The sequence below is a fragment of the Callithrix jacchus genome, chromosome 22 (genome assembly GCF_049354715.1).
Source record: "Callithrix jacchus isolate 240 chromosome 22, calJac240_pri, whole genome shotgun sequence".
NCBI classification, from domain to species: Eukaryota; Metazoa; Chordata; class Mammalia; order Primates; family Cebidae; genus Callithrix; species Callithrix jacchus.
The window spans coordinates 43,863,273-43,887,288 of NC_133523.1; the positions used below are offsets into that span (position 1 = coordinate 43,863,273).

The 24,016-nt window shown below is 51.4% G+C and overlaps 1 protein-coding gene across 14 annotated transcripts in view; it reads left to right on the forward strand.

Annotated features, from left to right (window-relative positions):
* Nucleotides 1-1,097: 1,097 nt before the first annotated feature.
* The window catches only part of MYH14 (myosin heavy chain 14), a 101,047-nt gene continuing 78,128 nt past the window's right edge, over nt 1,098-24,016 (forward strand). For 4 of the 14 annotated variants that reach the window (XM_035286550.3, XM_035286552.3, XM_035286551.3 and 1 more), the window contains exons 1-2: nt 1,098-1,216; nt 18,214-18,621. In XM_035286550.3, coding sequence (XP_035142441.2) covers nt 1,100-1,216; nt 18,214-18,621 — 525 coding nt within the window. In that variant the 5' untranslated portion in view covers nt 1,098-1,099. Of the gene's footprint in view, nt 1,217-11,540; nt 11,589-13,356; nt 13,458-13,912; nt 14,072-18,213; nt 18,622-24,016 lie in introns of those variants that run through there. The other 10 variants (XM_035286553.3, XM_035286557.3, XM_078359511.1 and 7 more) reach the window with 3 other exon arrangements.

The window sequence follows — 24,016 nt, forward strand, 5'->3', positions numbered from 1 at the left end:
GCAGGAGGATCACCTGAGCTCAGAAATTCAAGGTTGCAGTGGGCCCTAATTGCAACGTTCCCCTCCAGCTCAGATGACAGAGTGAGATTCTGTCTCTCACACATACATACACACACACACACACACACACACACACACAAAAGAAAGAAACAAAAAAGATCCTTAATTACAATTGCAAAGTTCCTTTTGCCATGTAAGGCAGCATATTCGCAGGCTTCAAGGATTAGGATGCAGACATCTTTGGGGGGCCACTATTCACCCCTCAACAGTGACTGTACCATTTTACATTCCACTATCAGCATAAAACAATTCCAATTGCTCCACACCCTCACCAGCAGTCGATGTTGTGAATCGTGTTTATTTTAGCCCTTAGTGAGACCCTATCTCTACTAAAAATACAAAAATTAGCCACGTGTGGTGGCAGGTGTCCCTCAGCAGGAGTGCCTCAGCTCCCTGGGAGGCTGAGGCAGGAGAATCTCCTGATTCTGGGAGGCGGAGGTTGCAGTGAGCTGAGATCGCGCCACTGCGCTCCAGCCTGGGCAACAAGAGTGAAACATCATCTCAAAAAAAAGAAAAAAAAAGGATGACTTTTGCCTCGTAGGTAAACACATATAAATTATATATGTATATATTGTGTAAAATTATGCAAACATACACAAAAATTATAAATTTGTACACACATTTAGTAAACCCAACTTTAAAAAGGCAATTCTGGGGAAGGGTCCGCAAGTTTTATCGGCTGCCGAGGGACCTATGGTATGTGCACCAAGACTAAGAATCGTGCAGGTGTTGCCTGTGCACGCCTGTGTCACCTGCCATGGTGAGGAGGAGGGAAGGGGAAGGAAGGACAGTCCAAGGAAAGGGCCTTTCCGGGACTCAGGTTCAGGACAGGGGTGGTTTCTGGGCCGGAGCCCGGAGTGCAGGGAGCATGCAGGGGCGTGGTAGGGAGGAGGCGGGAGGTGGGTTGAAACCAGATGGGAACTCAGTGCCACCGTCCTACCTTTGTCACCGGGCCATTATCACCTACACCCCTCCATATATTCGTTAATCATACACCTGCTTCATCTGCCCTCAGCCTGCATTCCATTCGGGTGGACAGATGTCCCTGAAGACCAGAGGGACACCGGCTGCTATGCCAGGCCCTGAGGAACCCGAGGCAAACCAGCGCTGGCCCCGGTCTGTGAGGACTCCCCGGCCCAGTGCGGGAGACCGACAGGTAAGCAGGCAGTGTCCGCGCCCGGGGAAGAGGCTGGAAGGGAGGCGCCGCAGGCACTGGCAGGGCTGCCTATGGAACAGTCAGGGAAGACACTCTGAAGAAGGGGACATTGAGACGAGGCCTTTCCCAACGTCATGAGGCCAAGCCCGATAATAATCACGATATTAATAATCATGGCCGCTGGCCAGGCACAGTGGCTCACACCTGTAATCCCAGTTCCTTTGGTTTTGTCTGTTTTGAGACTGAGCCTCGATCTATCTATCACCCAGGCTGTAGTGCAGTGGTGAGATCTCGGCTCACTGCAACCTCTGCCTCCCGGGGTCAAGCGATTCTCCTGCCTCAGCCTCCCAACTAGCTGGGATTACAGGCATGCGCCACCATATCCGGCTAATTTTTGTATTTTTTAGTAGAGACAGGGTTTCTCCATTTTGGTCAGGCTGGCCTTGAACTCCCGACCTCAGGTGATCTGCCTGCCTTGGCCTCCCAAAGTGCCGGGATTAGACGTGAACCGCTGCGCCCGGTCTCTTTCTTTTTCTTTCTTCTGTTTTAGAGACAGGATCTTGCTCTGTTGCCCAGGCTGGAGTGTGCAGTGGGCTGACTACAGCCTCCACCTCCTGGGCTCCAGTGATCTGCCCACCTCCACCTCCCAAAGTGCGGGGGTTACAGGTGTGAGCCACAGCACCGGGCCGGCAGATAGTGCGATCATGATCCCTCTTCTTACAGATCAGAAACATTGAGGCACACATTTGGTTTCCTTCCCTCAAAATGTTCCTGCCCTGGCTGGGGAGACGGTCATGGGCACAGTGTCAGTCTAGTGTAACTGAGCAGAAGGCATTGAATGAGAGGAGAGAGGGACTGATTCTGGCTGGGGAAGGAATGGAGGGTTGGGGATGCCATTTGCAGAAGGCTTCTGAGAAGCGATTGCCCTCCAGGACGGATCCCCTTACAGGGCGTGGACTTAGGTGCATAGAATTCTGTCATATTTTCTGTTCCTGTTTCTCTATCATTTGTGTGTATCCCGATGTTGCTTTCTTTTTAATTTTTTCCTTCAAGACTCCAGTCTCACTCCTGTTTCTTCCTCTGGGACCCCATAAACAAACCATAATACCTTTTTTTTTCTTTTTTTTGAGACAGAGTCTTGCTCTGTAACCCAGGCCAGAGTGCAGTGGCACAATCTCTGTTCACTGCAACCTCCACCTCCTGGGTTCAAGCAATTCTCCTGCCTCAGCCTCCCGAGTAGCTGGGATTATGGGCGTATGCCACCACACCCAGTTAATTTTTTGTATTTTTAGAAGAGATAAGGTTTCACCATCTCGGTCAGGCTGGTCTTGAACTCCTGACCTTGTGATCCACCTGCCTTGGCCTCCCAAAGTGCTGGGATTACAGGCGTGAGCCACCACGCCCGGCTAAACCCTGACACCTTTCACATTCATGCAGTCTTGTGTATGTAGAAACACAGAACAGATAGCTTTGCTTCCTGTAATGATATCTTCCAAATTGACACAAAGGATAAATGCTCTTTTAAATTGTGTTATAGACTGGTTTATTTCCTACTTTTTCAATTCAACATTTTTTTTGTCTTGTTTTTTGAAGCAGAGCTGATGCCTTAGCCTCCCAAGTAGCTGGGATCACAGGTGGACACCACCACGTCCAGCTAATTCTTACATTTTTAGTGGAGACAGGGTTTTACCATGTTGCCCAGGCTGGTCTCAACCCTGCCTCAAGCAATCTCCACACCTCGACCTCCCAAAGTACTGGGTTTCCAGTCATGAGCCACCATGCCTGGCCCAGCATTATGCTTTTTTTTTTTTTTTGAGACGAGTCTCTGTCACCAGGCTGGAGTACAGTGGTACCATTTCAGCTCACTGCAACCTTCACCTCCTGGGTTCAAGCAATTCTCATGCCTCAGCCTCCTGAGTAGCTGGGACTACAGGAGCATCTCATACCATGCCCAGCTAATTTTTTTTTTTTTTTAGTAGAGACAGGGTTTCACCATGTTGGCCAGGATGGTCTTAATCTCTTGACCTCATGACCGCTCGCCTAAGCCTCCCAAAGTGCTGGGATTCCAGGCATGAGCCACTGCGCCCGGTCAACGTTATGTTTTTATGCTCTCTCCATGTTATCAAGTGAAACTGACTTACTGCTTCTAGGACACCATGGAGGAATCCCCTCCCTTTTGCTTATCAGCTCCCATGGGACAGACCCTGTGGTGGTCTCCACCTCCTCATTCCCACCTGTAATGCTGCCCGGGGTGCGTCCTCGTGTGTCACCTGTGCGTGCTTCTCTATGGTACCTACTTGGAAGCGGGATTGCTGGATCCCGGGAGAAATGCACAGTGAGTGTCGCAAAATTCTGCCCCATCATCTAACGTGGGTTTGGAAGCTCTGGCAGCATGTCGCCAGGCAGAGAAGGGTGGAGAAAGTACCAGCGAGTCCAAAGGAGTGAGAGTCCACAGCACGTCCAGGGTTCAGGGAATGATAGGTGAGCCGCCTCGGGGTGGAACCCTTCAGGGAACAGCCGTGTAATAAATACTGCACTGGTTTATTTGTCATTTTTTTTTTTCCTAAAAAGGAAAACAGTCTTGTTGTGGGTGGCCACTTAGCAACGTCTATGAAAATCTTAACAGCATGTACTCTTTGACCCAGCAATATCACTCCTCCTGCATGAGGAAGCAGGAGGGAGGCTGTCCCCTGCGTCGCCGTTTGTAAAGGTGGAATGTGGAAAACCACCAGCAGCCCCACCAATGGGTGAGGAGTCAAAGGAACCATAGCTAGGCTCCGGCTGTGGGGTACTGTGTGGTGTAGACAAGATGCAGGTGAATCTAAACATCGGAGCACGGGCCGGGCGTGGTGGCTCACGTCTGTAATCCCAGTGCTTTGAAAGGCCAAGGTGAGAGGATCACATCAGTTCAGGAGTTCCAGACCAGCCTGGGCAACATGGCAAAACCCCATCTCTACAAAATTCAAAAATTAGCCAGGTATGGTGGTGCGTGGCTATAGTCCCAGCTACTCAGGAGGCTGAGGTGGGAGGATCACTTGAGCCTGGGGGTGGAGGTTGCAGTGAACCATGATCACTGCACTCCAGCCCAGCTTCAGAGCAAGGCCCTGTTTTGAAAAAGGAAAGAAAAGAAACAAAGAAAATATAGAGCATCAAACATTGGCCAAGACATTTTGCCGAGTAAGAAAAGAAAGTCAAGCTGGGTGGGGTGGCTCACACCTGGAATCCCAGCACTTTGGGAGGCCGAGGTGCACAGATTACTTGAGTTCAGGAGTTTGAGACCAGCCTGCCCAACATGGTGAAACCCTGTCCCCACTAAAAATACAGAAATTAGCTGGGTGTGGTAGTGGGCGCCTTAATCCTAGCACCTGGGGAGGCTGAGGCATGAGAATTACTTGAACCCAGGAGGTAGAGAGGTAGAGGTTGCAGTCAGCTGAGATCATACCACTGCACTCTAGCCTGGGCAACAGAGCAAGACTCCATCTCAAAAAAAAAAAAAAAAAAAAAAAAAAAGAAGCAGCAAGTCAAATTTCCCTGTATCAAGTATCATCCTATATCCCTAAACTCAAGAAATCATAATATTTCCTAGTTCTGTGTCTGTATATGGAAACCAGGAGTTGGCAAGCTTTTCCTGTAAAGGCTCAGATGATAAATATTTTCAGCTTTGAACATATGGTCTCTGGCACAATTGCTTAACTGTGCGCTGATAGCGTGAAAGCTGCCGCAGCCACAGACAATAGTAAACCAGCAAGCATGGCTATGTCCCAATGAGAGCGTGTTTACAAACCCAGGCAGCCGGCCAGGGTGGCCTGCGGGCCGCATTTGCTGACCCCAATGTAAATAAATGGTAAATGGTAGATCCAGCTCAGTGGCTCATGCCTGTAATCCCAGCACTTTGCGGGGCCAACGTGGGAGGATCGCTTGAGCCCAGGAGTTCAAGACCAGCCTGGGCAACAGAGTGACACCTCATCTCTACAAGACAATTTAAAAAATTAGCCAGGCAGGGTGGTGAGTGCCTGTGGTCTCAGCTACTCTAGAGGCTGAGGTGGGCAAACTGCTTAAGCCCAGGGTGGTAAGTTTAGGCTGCAGTGAGCTGTGATTGTGCCACTGCACTCTAGGCTGAGTGACAGAGTGAGACCCTCCCTGCCTCAAAAAAAAAAAAAAAAAAAGTAAGTATTTTTGGAAGAAATTACACCAACATATTATGAGGGGTACATCTGGAAGGTGGAGTGAAAAAGAAGGGCCAGGTCAAAGGAAATATTGCCCTCATGTTTAAATTGTTTCTACTTTGTGTAATTTAAATTGTTTTAAATCAAAAAGAAAAGAATGTTTTAAAAATAGCTTTGATGTCTTCTTCTCCTTTCTGATCAATGTGTCACCAGCAGTGGGGCCTAGTGGCTCACACCTATAATCTTGCCACTTTGGGAGGCCAAGGAGGGAGAATTGGTGGAGGCCAGGAGTTTGAGACCAGCCTGGGCAACATAGTGAGACCCTGTATCTATTTATTTTATTATTATTATTATTATTATTATTATTATTATATTTTTTGAGACAGAGTCTTGCTCTGTCACCCGGGCTGGAGTGCAGTGGCATGATATTGGCTCTGCCTCCCGGGTTCAAGCAGTTCTCCTCCCTCAGCCTCCCAAGTAGCTGAGATTACAGGTGCCTGCCACCATGCCCAGCTAAGTTTTGTGTTTTTATTAGAGATGGGTTTCGCCATATTGGCCAGGCTGGTCTCGAACTCCTGACTTCAGATGATCTGCCTGCCTCGGCCTCCTAAAGTGCTGGGATTATAGGCATGAGCCACCACACCTGGCCCCCATCTCTATTTAAAAGAAAGAAAGACAAACTATATTTTTTTGAGAAGTAGCTGGACATGGTGTTGAGTGTCTGTAGTCCCAGCTGCTCAGGAGGCTTAGTTGGAAGGATTGCTCAAGCCCGGGAGGTTGAGGCTGCAGTGAGCCATGATTGTGCCACTGCACTCCAGCCTGGGTGCAGTGAGACATCATCTCAAAAAAAAAAAAAAAAAAAAAAATCCTTCCAAAAAAAGCAACAACAAAAAATCAACCAATAACAAAAAACAGGGGTCTGCAAACTACAGACCTTAGCCCATCGGCCGAATTCTCCCTGTTGGTATAAATAAAGTTTTCTTGGAATACTACCTCACCCATTCATTTGCATATTGTCTCTGGCTGCTTTCATGCTACAAGGACAGCGTGGAATGATTAGAACCAAGACTTCCGACCCGCAAAGCTGAAACCATCTACTGTCTGGCCTTCTACACGAAGTGTGCTGACCACACACTTCTAGACAAGAGTCTAGAACAATACCTGACACACAGTAGGCGCTCAAAACATACTTATTGCAGAACTGAACCTGTCACTCATCTGTGACACACAGGGGCTGCCAGCTTGCTCTTGTCTTAGAGCGAGTTCCAGCTGCAAGTCACATGCAGGGAAACAACAGCCCGGAGACCAAAAATAAAATCCTGGAACCATTCAGGTCTTTGCTGCAGAGAAAATGACCAGGCAGGACTGCAGTCAGGACTCATGGCAAAACTTAGCACCCTTTTCCTCCTTCCTGTTTTTTTTTGGAGATGGAGTCTTGCTCTTCTTGCCCGGGCTGGAGTGCAACGGCGCAATCTCAGTTCACCGCAACCTCCACATCCTGGGTTCAAGTGATTCTCCTGCCTCAGCCTTCCAAGTATCTGGGATCACAGGCGTGCGCCACCACATCCGGCTAATTTTGTATTTTTAGTAGAGACTGGGTTTCTCCATGTTGGTCAGGCTGGTCTCGAACTCCTGACCTCAGGTGATCAGCCTGTGTTGGCTTCCCAAAGTGCTGGGATTATAGGCGTGAGCCACTGTGCCCAGATGCCCTCCTTATTTTTTCCTAAGACTCAGGCCCCTCTCCCTCCACCAGTCATGGAAGTTGCCCCCTAATTTTTTCTTGCTCAAAAAACTCCCCCCACACTCTCTTCCACAAAGCTGCCCTGTCCTTGGTTCTCCTGTCTCTTCCCCTTTCAGCTCCAACTTTTTATCTTCTTTTTCTTTTTTTCTCGCCCTGTCTTTTGGTGCTAACAGCTTTTGATTTTCATCAGCTTAGCTCCTTGCTGGCTTTTCCCCACACTTATGCTGCTCAGTACTCAGATTCGGCATAACGAGGTCTTGTCTGGGGGCTGTGCCAGCTGGTGGGAATCCAGCTTCCCTGGAGGCTCAGAACACCCCCTATTCCCTTTTCCTTTTCCCCAGCACACACCTGTCTTGGTGTTCCATCCACCCTCATAGTCTGGGTTCCCTCTCTGCTGCAGCTGATACCCTCAGTGCCCACAGGAGGATCAGACCCAATCCTGGACAGCCAGGGACTCACGATTTTAATGGCTTCATCCTGAGGACCTTCTCTGGCAGACCTGGATGGAGGACAGATGGAGAGCTCAGAGGCAGTGGAATGCCTCATTTGGACTTGATTTTCTGGGTCTCAGCCTCCCTCTGCTGGCTTTTTGTAGCCCAAGCTCTGGAGCCAGACTACATAGATTGAAACACAGGCTGTGCCACCTTTGAACTCTGCAACCTGGGGCAGCTGTGCCTCAGCATCCTCATCTGTACAATGGGTTTGACATTAGTACTTACCACTTAGTGTTATTAGGAGGATTATGGGATTTAACTCACAGAAGGGGCTTAGAACTGTGCCTGGAACACAGTAAGCACTCAATAAATACCTGCAACTTTCAAAGTGCTGATATGGGCATCCAGCTCCTAGAATGCCCTCAGCAAAAGAAAGCTCATTACTATCATTCAGTGATGTCATCAATGACCCCATTGATTGACAGAATTAATGACATCTCCAATTACAAGCTCAGTTTAGAACCTAGGTGGGCATGATGCTATCACAGGTTGCCAGCTAGATTTAGCCCTGGCTGGTGCTTATGACATCACCAGTTACCAGGCAGATTATAGTTAAAATGTGGGTGCCAGTGCCTTCTTTCCTGTTTGAAATTCTGCTGTGTCCTAGTCCACACTCTTTCCTAGCGCCCTTGCGATCAGGACGTTCATGTCTCTAGACCTTAGGGTTCTTTCTTTTTTCTTTTTTTTTTTTTTTAGATGGAGTCTCACTCTGTCACCCAGGCTGGAGTGCAATGGCACCATCTCAGCTCACTGTAACCTCCGCCTCCCGGTTCAAGCAATTCTCCTGTCTCAGTGTCCTGAGTACCTGGCACTACAGATGCCTGCTACCATGCCTGGTTAATTTTTGTATTTTTAGTAGAGATGGGGTTTCACTATGTTGGCTAGGCTGGTCTCAAACTCCTGCCTCAGGTGATCCTCCCACCTTGGCCTCCCAAAATGCTGGGATCACCGGTGTGAGCCACTGCGCCTGGCCTGGACCTCAGTTTTCTGTCCATCAAATGGGGATCATAATAGCACCACCCTTGCAGCGTTGTGGAGAAAATCCAATGAGTTAATATGTAAAAGGGCACAATGTCCAGCACACAGTCAGCACTCCATACACAGCAGCTTTCGTTATCCTCATTGCAGGATGTTTCTATGGAGAACACGCCAGCCAGAGTGACAGGAGCCCTCAGCTCTGTCTTGGTTAAGACAGATTCAGGGGTCTGATCCACAGGAGTTGGAGCCCAGATCCACCACCGGCAGCAGCCAGGAGACCCTGGACATGTTGCTGGCCTATAAAGTGGGCATGACACTGCCAGCCTCATGGGCGGCCATGAGGATGCATTGACATAATGACAGTCATGTTTGCAGTGCACAATGAGATGTCACAAACATGAGCTGTTATCACTGCGGGTACTCTCAGAAAGGTCCTTTTCTTCCCCTGGATATAGTTTCCCCACCTGCAAAGAAGTAGATCTCAAAGCCGCGGCAATCTTGACCCTGTGACCGCAGGGATGGTCCTGTGATTCACCTTTGCCATTGCTGAGCCGAGATCGCGCCATTGCACTCCAGCCTGGGTAACAAGAGTGAAACTCTGTCTCAAAAAAAAAGAAAAAGAAAATACTGATCATCATGACTATTGCCATTTATTGCCCTATAAACAGAGTGCAGGAAAGAAAGTATATACATACGAAGTCTGGCATAGGAGAAAGAAGCCAGAGAAAGATCAAAGGAAAAGTTGGGAGATAAGAGATGGTAGACACAGAGACAAGAGAAGAGAGCTGGAGTTGGGTGCTGAAGGCAGACACTGATTCCAGCATCCAACTCCCAATGCGTGTGCAACCATGCCCGGCCAGTATTTTCTTATTTAGCTTTTTCCCCAGTGACAGTACTAAGAGCTTTGTGGCCGGGCACAGTGGCTCATTCCTGTAATCCCAGCACTTTGGGAGGCTGAGGTGGGTGGACCATGAGGTCAAGAGATCAAGACCATCCAGGTCAACATGGTGAAACCCCGTCTCTACTAAAAATACAAAAATTAGCTGGGCATGGTGGTAGGTGACTGTAGTTCCAGCTACTTGGGAGGCTGAGGCAGGAGAATTGCTTGAACCTGGGAGGCGGAGGTTGTGGTGAGATGAGATTGTGCCATTGCACTCCAGCCTGGGTAACAAGAGTGAAACTCCGTCTCAAAAAAAAAAAAAAAAAAAAAAAAGAAATCTTTGTATGCACCAATTCACTTAATCCACTCAGTACAAGGACTCATTATTATTTACTCGACAAACACTTATTAAACACCTACTGTGTGCCAGGCACTCAACAAAATAAAGATCTTTGTCCTTGCGGGACTTCAATTCTAGTGAGGAGACAGATGATAAACAGATAAATTAGCAAACACTCCCAGCACTATGAGAACAAGCAAAGTGGTGTCAAGCAGAGAGTGATGAGTGGAACTGTCTTCTATAGGATGGCCAGGAAAGGCTTCTTGGAAGAGGTGATATTGGAGCAGAGTAGATGATGTGGGAGGGGGGGCTGTCACGCATAACCTTGGGAAGAGTATTCTTGCTGGACAGAACAGAGAATGCAAAAGCCTTGGGGCAGCACCAGGCCTCAGGAGTGTTTGAGAAATGAAGCCACGAGCAGTATGAAGTGGGGAACGTGCGGGTGAGACCAGAGAGAGCAAAAAGGCCACATCCTGCAGGACCTCGTGGGTCATAGTGAGTTCTTTGACTTTTACTGAGTGAAGTGGGAGCCATGGAAGGTTCTGAACAGAGGAAAGGCCCATCTGAACAGAGCAGACTGTAAGGAGGGCAAGGTTGACGGCAGACAGTCCATCACTCTTATTTTACAAGTGCTGAAATAAATGGAATCTCAAAAAAGTCCAGCAACTGGCCTGAGTCCACACAGCTGCTGAGCAGCCGAGACAGGCTGGCAGGCCACCTCGGGTTCAGTGGAGCCATTCCTCTGTGACTTTGTCTCTTTTTATTTTCCTTTTAAATAGAGGTGGGGTTTATGTTGCCCAGGCTAGTCTTGACCTCTTGGGCTCAAGTGATCCTCGAGCCCTGGCCTCCCAAAGTGTTGGGATTACAGGTGTGAGCCACTGTGCCCTGCCAACCTTGGGGTCTTCTGCCTCTCCCAGCCTCAGTTTTTCCATATGTAAATTGTGAATTGGGAATCATTGCCACGTTTGGGCATAGCATGGAGGTTAAAAGCACAGCTTCTGGTTGGATCTGAGTCCTTGCTCTGCCATCAGCCAGCTCTGTAACTTTCTGCAATTAACACCCTCTTTCTAAGCTTGGGCTTACCTCACCTAGAAGATGAAGATCTTAATAGCACCAATTTCAAGGGGTTCGTTGTAAGGATTGAATGAGATCATGCAGGTAAGGTGCTGAGCACAGCTCCCGGCCTACTTCGGGTGCTCGATAAACGATCATTGTTATTCTGATGGTATCACGGCCCACACCTACTCGGTGGGTGAGAGCCTGGGAGGGTGCCTGGTACATGGTCTACGTTCGACAAAAGTGAATTCTCTCTCCTGTCTCTCCTGCCCGCCGGCTCCTGGGGGACCCAGGCATTCCGGCCTCCGGCAGCCCCCCCACGCCGGCCCATACAAAGGCGCCCATTCATGCCTTGCGCACAAAGCGGCCCATTCACCCGGGCCCCTTGGGCCTCCCTCCCCCGGCCGCCCCCCGCACCCCGCCATTGGTGGCGCCCCGTGCCTGTCAGGCCTCGGCTCCCACCCTCGACCGTGCCGCCTAGCTCTGCGCTCCGGCCGCGTTCTTTTCCCACGGCTGGCACCCTTCGACAACTTCTGATTGGCCCCACCCGCCAGCCGCTCTTTTTGATTGGCGGCTCCCGTTCCCCCAGGGGCGGGGCCGTAGCTTGCCGCAGCGGTTGCCGATTGGCCCCTGCTGCGCTAGTGGGGGCGGGGCTGTCCCGGCGGACCCGCCCCTCTTTCTCCCCAGGCCGAAGCCTCGGGACGGCCCTGGAAGCCGGTGAGTGCCCGGGGCTGGCAGCCCTCCGGGGGCGGCAGAACGGGTCTGGGCCCGGGGAAGCTGGAGCCTGGGGGCTGCGATCCGGGCCCGGGTGCCGGCGCAGGAGGCGGGGGAAGGCGGGGAGGTGACGCGGACGCTCACCTTGGGCGCACAGCGGGACGGCGGCGGAGGTGGGGGGGCGGGACGTCTACACTCCCCCAACTCCAGTTGCCTCTGTGTGCAAGGCCGGGTCGGGGTCCTCGCTGGCAGCCCCAGGCCTGTTCCGCAGAAGGGGAAACTGAGGCTGTCTTTGGGACCTCGGACGCTTTAATACCTGAGTCATCGCCTCCAGTCCCCCGCCCCCAGCATGACATGTCTCTGTTCTCACGTGTCAGAATCGGGGGCCAGAGAGAGGGGCCGTGACTGGCAGAGGCAGAGGGGTGGGGAAAGGACATATTTGAGACCCTACAAAGTACTTGGATGCTTTTTTTTTTTTTTTTTAAATAACTAAATAATTTCCTTTATCGTATTGACTGGAGGTGAGTTATATTGTACCCATTATACAGAGAGGGGAAGGGTGAGACTGGCCCAAACTGGTGACTGCAGGGGGACCCGGTGGGGAAAAACACTCCGGAGACCAACTGTGTGCTGGGTCCTTTAACCTTTTCAATCCTGCGGGAGGCCCCTAAGGAAGGTGGTGGTCCTGTGGCGTAGATGGGGAAGCAGGTGGGTAGTATCACCAACGGGGACGCAGAAATTAATGTCTTTAAGGACCTGCTACAAGTTCTTTCCAGATCCCCTCCTTTAGAATGGCAGAAAAGAGTCTGGGCTTGAATCCCGGACCTCCCTCTTATACTGTGTGACCTTGAGTGCCTTACTTTGACTCTTCCTGTCTCAGTTTCCCTATCAGAGAAACGGACATGCTGATCGTCCCTATGTCATTGGTTGTTGAGATTATTCTAGGCCGGGTGCCGTGGCTCAGGCCTGTAATCCTAGCACTTGGGGAGGTGGAGGCAAAGGAATCGCTTGAGGAGTTCGAGACCAGCTTGGGCAACATAGCGCGACCTTGTCTCTATAAAAAGTAAAAAAAGTTAGCCGGGCGTGGTGGCGCGCCCCTGTAGTCCCAGTTACTCGGGAGGCTGAGCAGGGAGGATTGCTTGAGTCCAGGAGGTCAAGGCTGCAGTGAGCCATGATCGTGGCACTGCACTCCATGCTGGGCGACAGAGAGAGACCCTGTCTCTTAAAAAAAAAAAATTTGTGATCTCAAAGAGCTGTTCTAAGAGAAAATACTCGACACATAGTAGGTACTCTTATCATCATATATTCCTTATTTCACTCCTGAGACTGAAGCTCAGGACAGAACAACACTGTCCTCTTCTTGGTACTCTTACCGTCTACAGATTTTGTGGTTCCGTGCCCACGGTTGGGAAGCTGAGGTTGAGGGAGATTAATGATGAAGCACTGGGCTGGGAACTTTCTGCACGTCTTTTTATTAATTTCACTGGCCGCCATTCACAGCGGGGAAAGCTGAGGCCCAGGAAGCTCGAGCAGGGTTTGAATCCCGGGAATCCTCAGCCTTCTCTGCGGCGGGCCCTCGACCTTTGCCCGCCATAAGGGGGAGGAGCCCCTGGCGCCGCCGCCGCCGCCGCCGCCCACCTGGCAGCAGGCTCAACCCCCGCCTTCCCCTGGCCCCTGTCAGTCAGAGGCCCTGAAGCGCCAGGCCCGCCCCGTCCCCAGCCGGGCAGGTGCTGGGTGACATCAGAGCCGGGCTCCCACCCCGTGACGCGACAGGGCCCCGCCCCGCGCTGGACCGCGGAGGTCGCCACACCTGAAGAGGAAGGGGATTCCCTTGCCCTCTCCCCATCTCCCCGCTCCGGCCGGCGCCCCCAGGTAGCCCCGAGGATCTGCGGGTTGAGGGGGCGACGACACTGGTGCTTGGGTCCAAGGGAATGGGTGTTGGGCGCTTGGACTCCTGGATCCAAGGAGGAGCCTTGGGGTACGGGTGTCCCAGGTCTGAGGAGGGACTGCGATGAGAGCCTGAACTCCTGGGTCTTAGGGGAGGAAAGAACCGGGGCCAGAACTGCAGGTCTGGGGTCTTAGGGTAGGAGGGGCCGCAAGCCGGGTCTCCTGGGTCTCTAGCAGCAGGGGCTGGGGGCCTGAACTCCTGGGTCTGAGACAGGACTCCGGAATCCCAGCACTAGAAGCCAGGTCAGAGGGCCGAATGCCAACAGCCCCAACCTCTGCCCCAGGGCGGATCCCTGGCTGCTTTTCTTTTTCAAGCCCAGCAGTCTCGGCCCCTCCCAGGGCAGGTGCTTTCACCTGCCCAGGTGACAGTAATTAGCCCTGGCAGAGCGTTCCTGCTGGTTGAGGAAGGGTGGGGCAGCCAGAAGGGCTCGGCCCTTGGGAGCCAAGGCCTGCAGGCCCTGCCTGCCCCATCAGCGCTGTGGTCCGTCTTCACTGTCTTCGGAACTCAGCATCCTCACCTCTAGTCCGGCTGCAGTGAGGTGAGGGGGCCTGTACCTCCTGATCCATAGGAAGAGGGGGCTGGGGGCTCAGGCTCCTGGATCCTGGGAGAGGAGGAGGCTGGGAGCCTGGACTCCTTGGCCTGGGGGAGGAAAGGGCTGGGGGCCTGGACTCTTGGCTCCAGGGAGGGGAGGCATAGGGCTGGGTGATTACAAAAACTCCCAAACCCTTCCTGGTCAAAGGCCACAGCGCTGGAGAGGAAGTTGGTGGTGTGGGGGGGTGAGGGGGGGTAAAGTCCCAGGGATGGAGCTTGGCCCCGGTGTATCCAGGTCACACTGGATGCCTGGGGTGAGCCTTGACGATTTGGGGGCCACAGGGTGGAGAGGCCTTGCTGCATTCGGAGTGCAGGCATCCAGCGTTTGAGGCCCGAGAGCCTCAGGGCCAAGAGTCACTGGAAGCTGTAATTGCTGGGCTTGGGAGAGAAGAGGGTCTGGGAGGAAGTGGGTTCTCTGAGCAGAACTGAGATTCCACATGGGAGAGACTTGAGGGAAAGGCAGGAGTCTGTTGGGACCGGATCCAGGGCCGCCTCCAGGGCAGCTGGGCGTTCAGAAGGACTTCTCCAGGGGCATGTGGGAGTGGGGTGGGGACAGCAGGTGCATCTAGGTCTGTTGGGCAGAGGTGAAGCCCTGCTGTCGGGAAGACAGAACTCTCCCACTGTTTCTGTGACTGATGCGGTGGGGCAGAGATGGGGACGTTTGAGGTGGTGGATGAGAGTAGGGGCTGGGCCTGGTGGCTCATGCCTGTAATCCCAGCACTGTGGAGGCTGAGGCAGGAGGATTACTTGAGCCCAGGAGTTTGAGACCAGTCTGGGGTAACATAGTGACAGCCTGTCTTTACTAGAAAAAAATAATAATAACTGGGACTGTTTGTGCATGCCTGTGGTCTCAGCTACTCGGAGGCTGAAGTGGGAGAATCCCTTGAACACAGGAGTTGAGGCTGCAGTGAGCTGTGTTTGTGCCGCTGCATTCCAACTGCTGCCTGGGCGATAGAGCGAGACCTGTCTCAAAAAAAAAAAGAGAGAGAGAGAAAGTGGGGGCAGACTTCTTTAGCAGGAGGGGGCAACGCAGGGTAGGGAGACTATTTTTCCTGCCGGATGCTTGCACCGCCTTGGAATTGCCACTGCTGTCCGTGGCCCCCTGGATGGCAGGAGGGACCTAGCACGTTCTAGCCCCCCAGCACCGGGTCACTTCCTTGCTTCCATGATAGCTAGGCCTAGACCCACCCTGGGCCAGGAGCTCCTTGAGGCGGGGCTCCCAGCCGACTCCTCTCTGGGTCCTCAGACACACTCAGGGCGGAGTCTCGTACTTGCAAGTCCTCAGTGAGTTGAATGAATGGGGCCAGTCTCCGCATTTTATGGAGAAGGAGCCAGGTTCCAGAGAAGGAAGGAACCGTTCACTGAGGCGGTGAGATTCAAGTCTGTTCTGCAGGCATGAGGCAGGCATGACCGGAGGTGGGCAGGGAGTCTGAACGACAAAAATCAGGTCAATGCCCTCCCTGGGCTCGCATCTCAGAGTAAAAGTGAGGTTGTACCCTTTGCCCCCTCTCTTACATCCACTCCCACCCTCTACCCCTCACTCATTTGGCTCTGGCCACGTCGCCCACCTCACAGTGCCACAGCCACACAGGTGCATTGTGGCCCCAGGGCCTTTGCATTGGCTGTCTGGAAGGATTTTTCTCCCAACACCTCCCTGGCTCGTTCCTATCATCTCTCTTGGGTCATTACTTAAATGCCACACCAGAGAGGCCCTCCCTGGCCACCCTAATGAAAACTTCATCCTCCACCCTAACGTCCCTGTCCCTGCTTTATTCCTCCCCTTGGCGTTTATCACCATTTAACATACTATGTTTGGTTTTTGTAGAAAATGAAAAAAAGAGAGACAGAGGTTTTTTTTTTTGAGACAGAGTCTCACTCTATTGCCCAGGCTGCAGTGCAATGGCGTGACCTTGGTTCACTCCAACCTCCGCCTCCTGGGTTCAAGCAATTCTCCTGCCTCAGCCTCTCTAGTAACTGGGATTACAGGTGCCCGCCACCGTGCCTGGATTTTTTTTTTTTTTTTTTTTTTGCATTTTTAGTAGAGATAGGGTTTCACCATGTTGGCCAGGCTGGTTTTGAACTCCTGACAGGTGATCTGCCCGCCTCAGCCTCCCAAAGTGCTGGGATTACAGGCATGAGCCACCACGCCTGGCCCCAGAGAGAGAGGATTTTTTAAAAATGAAAACAAAACCCATACTATCTAATTTACTTTTTAAATCTTTTTATCTGTCTCCTGGGATTAGAGCAGCTCTGTCCAATAGAAATATAATACAAGCCAGATGTGTAATGTAACATTTCCTAGTAGCTACATTTAATGATTAAAATAAAAAAAGGAACAGGTAACATTAACTTAATGATATATTTTATTTAACCCAGTAGATTGAAAATACTATCATTTCAACATGTCATCAAATATTTAAAGTCTCAGCGAAATATCTTTTTGTTGTACTAAGTCTTGGAAATCCAGTGTGTATCTTACATTTAGAACTCCACATGGGTCTATTTATATTTAAATTTTAAGACAGGGCATGGTGGCTCAGGACTGTAATCCCAGTACTTTGGGGAGCCAAGCAGGAGAATTTCTTGAGCCCGGAGTTTGAGACCAGTCTGGGCAACAGAGAAGACCCTGTCTCTACAAAAGAAATTTTAAAATTAGTAGGCATGGTGGCCTTCCTCCTAATACTTTTTTTTTTTGTGACGGAGTTTTGCTCTTGTTGCCCAGGCTGGAGTGCAATGGCACGATCTTGGCTCACTGCAACCTCCGCCTCCCGGATTCAAGTGATTCTCCTGCCTCAGGCTCCCGAGTAGCTGGGATTACAGGTGTGCACCACCATACCAGGCTAATTTTTTGTATTTTTAATAAAGATGGAGTTTCTCCATGTTGATCAGGCTGGTCTCAAACTCCCGACCTCAGGTGACCTACCTGCCTTGGCCTCCCAAAGTACTGAGATTACAGGTGTGAGCCACCATGCCCAACCTACATTTATTTGTTGATCAATGAATTTCAGACATGAATCACCCAAGGCCGGGAAGTTGAGGATGTGGTAAGCCATGATTGCACCAATGCACTCCAGCCTGAGCTGCAGAGCAAGACCCCATCTCAAAATAAAATAAAATAGATTTAATCTAAATGACTGAAATTGAAAATGCACTTCCTCAGTGACGCAAATGTCCAGCAGTGCACTGGTGGTTGGGGGGCTCCTGCACTGGGCAGCCTGGGGCTAGAAGGTGAACGTTTGGAGACAGGTGTCTTCTTCCAGCTCATCTATTGCTCCATTATGAGTGCCTAGAACTGAGTCGGGCCGGGTGTGGTGGCTCACGCCTGTAGTCCCGGCTCTTTGGGAGGCTGAAGAGGGCAGATCACTTGAGGTCGGGAGTTCAAGAACGGCCTGGACAACATAGTGAGATCCCCAGCTCTACAAAATTGAATATAAGTAGCTGGGGTTTGGTGCAGTGGTTCCTGCCTATAATCCCAACACTTTGGGAGGCCAAGACAGGTGGATTACCTGAGGTCAGGAGATCGAGACCAGCCTAGCTAACATGTTGAAACCCCATCTCTACTAAAAATACAAAAATTAGCTGGGTGTGGTATGGCGGGACCTGTAATCTCAGCTACTTGGGAGGCTAAGGCAGGAGAATCACTTGAACCTCAGATGTGGAGGTTGCAGCAAGCGAAGATCATGCCGTTGTACTCCAGCCTGGGTGATAAGCCAGTCTCAAAAACAAAACAAACAAACAAACAAACAAAAAACCGAGCCTCTGAGCCGGGTTCACAGCCTAGCTTCTGAAAGATGGGGAGGAAGGCAGCACATCACACTGCCATGTGTGTACCTATGCAACAGTCTTGCATGTTCTTCACATTTACCCCAAAACCTAAAATGCAATTAAAATAATAAAAAGAATGAACAGGTGTGTAGAGTGAGAATGAATGAAATGAGTAAGCTAGGTCTGTTAACCCACTTTGCAGAAGTGTGGCAAGAAGTGGTGAGGGAAGGCAGAGGCGGCCGCCTGGGGAACTAGGGGTGGGGAAGGGAGGCATGGGGGACTGAGCCCCACCTGACCTCCCCACTCTTTCTCTGCCCCCTGCAGACCATGGCAGCCGTGACCATGTCGGTGCCCGGGCGGAAGGCGACCCCCAGGCCGGGCCCAGTGCCCGAGGCGGCCCAGCCATTCCTGTTCACGCCCCGAGGGCCCAGCGCGGGTGGCGGGCCTGGCTCTGCCACCTCCCCGCAGGTGGAGTGGACGGCCCGGCGCCTCGTGTGGGTGCCTTCGGAGCTCCACGGGTTCGAGGCTGCGGCGCTGCGGGATGAAGGTGAGGAGGAGGCGGAGGTGGAGCTGGCGGAGAGCGGGAGGCGGCTGAGGCTGCCTCGGGATCAGATCCAGCGCATGAACCCGCCCAAGTTCAGCAAGGCTGAGGACATGGCCGAGCTGACCTGCCTCAATGAGGCCTCGGTCCTGCACAACCTCCGAGAGCGGTACTACTCGGGCCTCATCTACGTGAGTGGCCTCCTGCTGGGGGGTGGGGGTGCTGCCGGGTGGGGAGCCGCGTGCCCACACCCCAGCTTGCATGAGCTTGAGACGGTTTATCATGGGTATCCCACGTCCCATGACTATTCCCAGGCTTACTTGGTTGCCAGACTATGAATTGTTGGATTACCAGGATAGCCTCGGACCTTGCTGGGGACATCACACGATATACATGGTAGATAAATGGTATTATTTTCCTAAAGTATATACACAGTTCCAATTCCTCCGCTGAAACTGATCCCGAGTTTTGAGAAACAGAAACAGATCTGTGCCTCATTAATGCAGATCACTGAGTAGAGAAACATGTTGCTTGAGGCCGGGTGTGGTGGCTCACACCTGTAATCCCAGCACTATGGGAGGCCAAGGTGGATGGATCAGCTGAGGTCAGGAGTTCAAGACCAGCCTGGCCAACATGGTGAAATCCCATTTCTACAAAAATACAAGAATTACCTGAGCATGATGGCAGGTGCCTGTAATCCCAGCTACTTGGGAGGCTGAGGTGGGAGAATTGCTTGAACCCGGGAAGTGGAGGTTGCAGTGAGCTGAGATTTCACCACTGCACTCCAGCCTGGGTGACAGAGAGAGACTCCATCAGAAAGAGAGAGAGCAAGAGAGAGAGGGAGAGAGAGAGAAAGTTGCTTGAGGTTCAAGACCAGCCTGGGCAACAATGCGAGTCCCTGTCTCTAAAAAATAAGCAAACTAGCCAGGTTTGGTGGTGGCCTATGCTTATAGTCCCAGCTTCTAGAGAGGCTGAGGCAGGAGGATCACTGGAGCCCGGGAGGTCAAGTCTGCAGTGACCTATGATGGTACCACTGCACTCCAGCCTGGGTGACAGAGCAAGACCCCATCTGAAAAAAAGACAAAAAGCAAAAAGCTATATGCTAGGCTCTCTGCTAAATGCCTACCTATTAATTCATTCGGTCTCACCATAGGCAAGGTAGAGTCTATTACTGTCCCCATTTTACACAGGAGGCAAGTGAGGCTTAAAGAGAGTTCATAACAATAAAAACGAACATTTATTAAATGTTTACTAAGCATTCTTCCAAGCTTCCTAAAATACATTGCCTCCATACAGTTTCAGAATTATAAAGTATCTGACCCTCATTTTGTAGTTAAGGAAACTGAGGCACAGAGAGGCCAAGGTCACACAGTTAGACCTGGCAGATCCAGGTAGTCTGGTCCTAGGTGTTCTCACTTTGTTGTGGTGCCTTTTTTTTTTTTTTGAGATGGAGTCTTGCTCTGTCTCCCAGGCTGGCTCAGCTCACTGCAACCTCTGCCTTCTGGTTTCAAGCGATTCTCCTGCCTCGGCCTCCCAAGTAGTTGGGATTATAGGCATCCACCACCACACCTGGCTAATTTTTATATTTTTAGTAGAGACGGGGCTTTACCATGTTGACCAGGCTGGTCTCAAACTCCTGACCCCGGGTGATCTGCCCATCTTGGCCTCCCAAAGTGCTGGGATTACAGATGTGAACCACTGTGCCCAGCCTGTGGTGCCTTTTAAGACTGAGATGGGGCTGGGAGTGGTGATTCTTGTCACCAGCACTTTGAGAGGCTGAGATGGGTGGATTTCTTGAGCCCAGGAGTTCAAGACCATTCTGGGCAAGGCAAAACCCCATCTCTGCAAAAATAAATAAATAAATAAATAAAATAAAAAGAATTAGCTGGGCATGGTGGCACACTCTTGTTGTCTCAGCTACCTGGGAGATTGAGATGGGAGAATTACCTGAGCCCTGAAGGTCGAGGCTGCAGTGAGCTGTGATGGTGCCACCATATTCCGGCCTGGGTGACAGATCAAGACCCCATCCGAAACAGAACAAAACAAAATCCCACTGAGAAGGGATTGATGATAGTGAGGTTGACTATAGTAGTCTTCTCGAGTCTGGGCTGAGCATTCATTGCATTAAAAAAAATCTTTACCGCAAACGGATGGCGAAGGGAAATGGTTCTTACCCCCGCCCACATGATAGAATCATCCGGGAAATTCTTAGAAAATAGCAGGGCCTGAGCCCCACCCCAGAGCTTTAAATCAAGCTCTCTCGGGCTGTGACGGGAGCATTGGTATTTTTAATAGGCTTCCCAGGAGGTTCTAATGGGCAGCCCAGGGGTTATTAATTTCATTGAACAAAAGAGCAAACCGGATTAGAGAGATTGATAAGGAATGTGGACAATAATAATGAAAAATAATAATAAGAGGCTAGCAAATATTTATGGAGCACTCGTGACGTGCCAAGCACTGTTCTAAGTGTGGCGTGTAAGTTATCAGCTTGTATCACCTGATGTTTAGGAATGTTAAGTGACCCTCAGCCATGAAGGAATCATGCCAGGATTTGAACCCTGGCAGCTGGTTCCAGAGTCATGCTCCAAGCTCCAGCTTAGACTGGTGGGGACTCACAGCCTTGCTCCAACACCCACCCTTTTCAGGGTCACAAAGCAGAATAATATTTCTTTTTTTATCCCGAGATGGAGTCTCACTCTGTTGCCCAGGCTGGAGTGCAATGGTGCAATCTCAGCTCACTGCAACCTCTGCCACCTGGGTTCAAGTGATTCTCCTGCCTCAGCCTCCTGGGTAGCTGGGATTACAGATGCCTGCCACTGTGCCCAGCTAATTTTTGTAGTTTTTAGTAGAGACATGGTTTCACCATGTTGGGCAGACTGGTCTTGAACTCCTGACCTTGCGATCCACCCGCGTTGGCCTCCCAAAGTGCTGGGATTACAGGCGTGAGCCACCGTGCCTGGCTAGATTAGAATATTTTTATGAAGTCTCACACCCACTTGGAGACTGAGGCTCTGAGATGAGCAGTGGCTGGCTCAGGGCCCCTCAGCTTGAGGAGGCAGGTGTAGAATTTGAATCGAGGGCTAACGGACCCTGCGTGGGGTTGGTGTCTTCTCCAGTCTGCACTGGTGCTTTCCAAATCCTCACACATCTTTACTAGCCCTGGGAAAGAGGCCCCTACCTGATCCACTCTCCCACATCTCACCCGAGGCCACAGACATCAGGATGACATCCAAACACAGGTCCACTTGTGGCCTTTTACCAGGCTGGAGTGAGTGCAGCAGTGTGATCCTCTACCTCGTGGTTTCAAGTGATTCTCCTAACTCAGCCTTCTGAGTAGCTGGGATTACAGGCACCCACCACCATGCCCAGCTAATTTTTGTATTTTTAGTAGAAATGGATTTCACCATGTTGGCCAGGTTGGTCTTGAACTCCTGAACTCAAGTGATCCACTCACCTCAGCCTCCCAAAGTGCTGGGATTACAGGGGTGAGCCACTGTGTCTGGCCACTCTGAGCCCTCTCAGCAACCTTTTAAGGTACCTGCTGTCATTCCCACTCTGAGCCTCAGAGTGGGGGACAGGATTTGGACATAAGCCCCACAGCTGGGAACCAGCTAAGCTAGGACTTGAACCCAGGTCATTGTGACAGCAGACCCCAGGTCCTAGCCACTGCACTAGGAAGATTATTCAGAAAGTTCGGGAGAAGAAGTGGTAGGGCCTGGGCTAAAGTGGTGGCCAGGCAGCCAGACTGTTGGGGCCTAAGAAATGAAAGTGAGAGAGAAGATTCTAGAATTCCAGATAGGGAGCAAATTGGGCCTTAATAAGGATCATTAGCACTTAGTGAGTACCTGCTTTCTCTGCTGGCTGCTGTTTTAAATTTCTTTCAAATATGATCTTGTTGACCACCTCCCCATCCACATCAGGCTGTGAGGTAGGGATTATCACCCTCTTTCCCATAGCTTGGAGAGGGGAAGCCATTGGCCCAACAGAAGCTGACAGTGGCTAAAATATTGAGCATGCAGTGCTTCAAGGTCCATGTTCTGTTTTTAATTTTGTTTGTTCGTTTTAGACATAGCCCTGCTCTGTCACCCAGGCTGGAGTGCAGTGGCATGCTCACAATTCACTTCAGCTCAACCTCCTGGGCTCAAGTGATCCTCCTGTGGCCTCAGCCTCCTGAATAGCTGGGACTACAGGCACATACCACCATGCCTGGCTAATTTTTTAATGTGTTGTAGAGACAGTGTTTCACTATGTTACCCAGGCTGGTCTCCTGGACTCAAGTGATCCTCTTGTCTGGGCCTCCCAAAGTGCTGGGAGAAAAAGCTGGGGTTCATGTTAAACCTTCTGCATGCCACATGAACTTGTGGATGGCTCCCAGCCACCTCATGTAGGAAGCACTGTTTCTATCTCCGTTAGCTAAAGACAATGGGACCCTGAAAGGTTGCTTGCTCAAGGCACCTGGCCTGAAAATGTCAGAGATGTTATTCAAACTCTGTCCTGTTTAATACCTGTGTGTAATACATGTTTGCTGACTGACTAACTGATGGTGGGGATGGTGGTGTTGCCCAGTGAAAGTGAGACATCCAGGGCTCCAGAAACCCACTTTCTGCCACTGACAGGCTGGTTGGCTTCGAGTTGCTAAGAGTCTCAGTCTCTTTCCTGGGTCCCTTGGGGCAGGGAGGGAACCCCTTTGTAGAACGCCCTGGTCTGAGAAACACCGAAAGATGCATTATGTGATTTCACTCTCGCAACACTTCTAGGTGATGGGGTAAAAGCCACATTCTCCAGGGCTGGAAACTGAGCTTTAGAGAGGACAAGTCCTTCCTGCAAAGTCACACACAGCTAGAAAATGCTGCATCTGAAATTGAACCCTGGATGGCTTCACAGTCTGAGCAATGAGCCTGGGAGTTTGAGGCTGCAGCGAGCCGGGTTGGCGCCACTGTACTCCAGCCCGGGCCAGAGCCAGACCCTGTCCCACCCCTACCCCCGCCAAAAAAGTCTGAGTTAGCCCAGGGCTCCCAGGTAGGATGGGTAATGTAAGAGTCTTAAGACTCGTCTGGCATGTGTTGCATGGGCCCGCCTCGGCCTGGCTGGTTTTTATCCATGATCTCCCCTAATGCCTACAGCCTTTGTAATGAGGTAGGGAGTGCCGGCCTCGGTTTCCCAAGGAGGAAACTGACACTATGGGGAAAGTCACCGGGCTGAGGGGGGTGGGGGCAGGTCTGTCTTCAGAGCCCTGAGGGCTGGAGCAGCCACTCCTGACCCTTCCAGCCAGGCTTTCCCAGCTGTCTCCCACTCTCTTGGGGTACACCAGCCTCTGTTCTCTGCCCCCAGTCTTGTTGATCAGCTCAGGTTTCCGTTCCCAGGGTGTCGCCCTGGAAACAAGGTGTGGCTGGCAGGAGGGACTGGGGTGGGAGGGTGGCGTGGGGAGTGGGCTCCTCCACCAGCCAGAAGTGGGGGCCGGGGCGCCGGCAGCCATGAGATACCCTCCCAGGGAATGTGGTCCGGCCGCCCCGCCCTCTGAGAGCTGGGAGCTTCAGGCAGGGAGGGCAGACACCCACCAAACCGGTTGTTCTGCTCCTGGCCAGC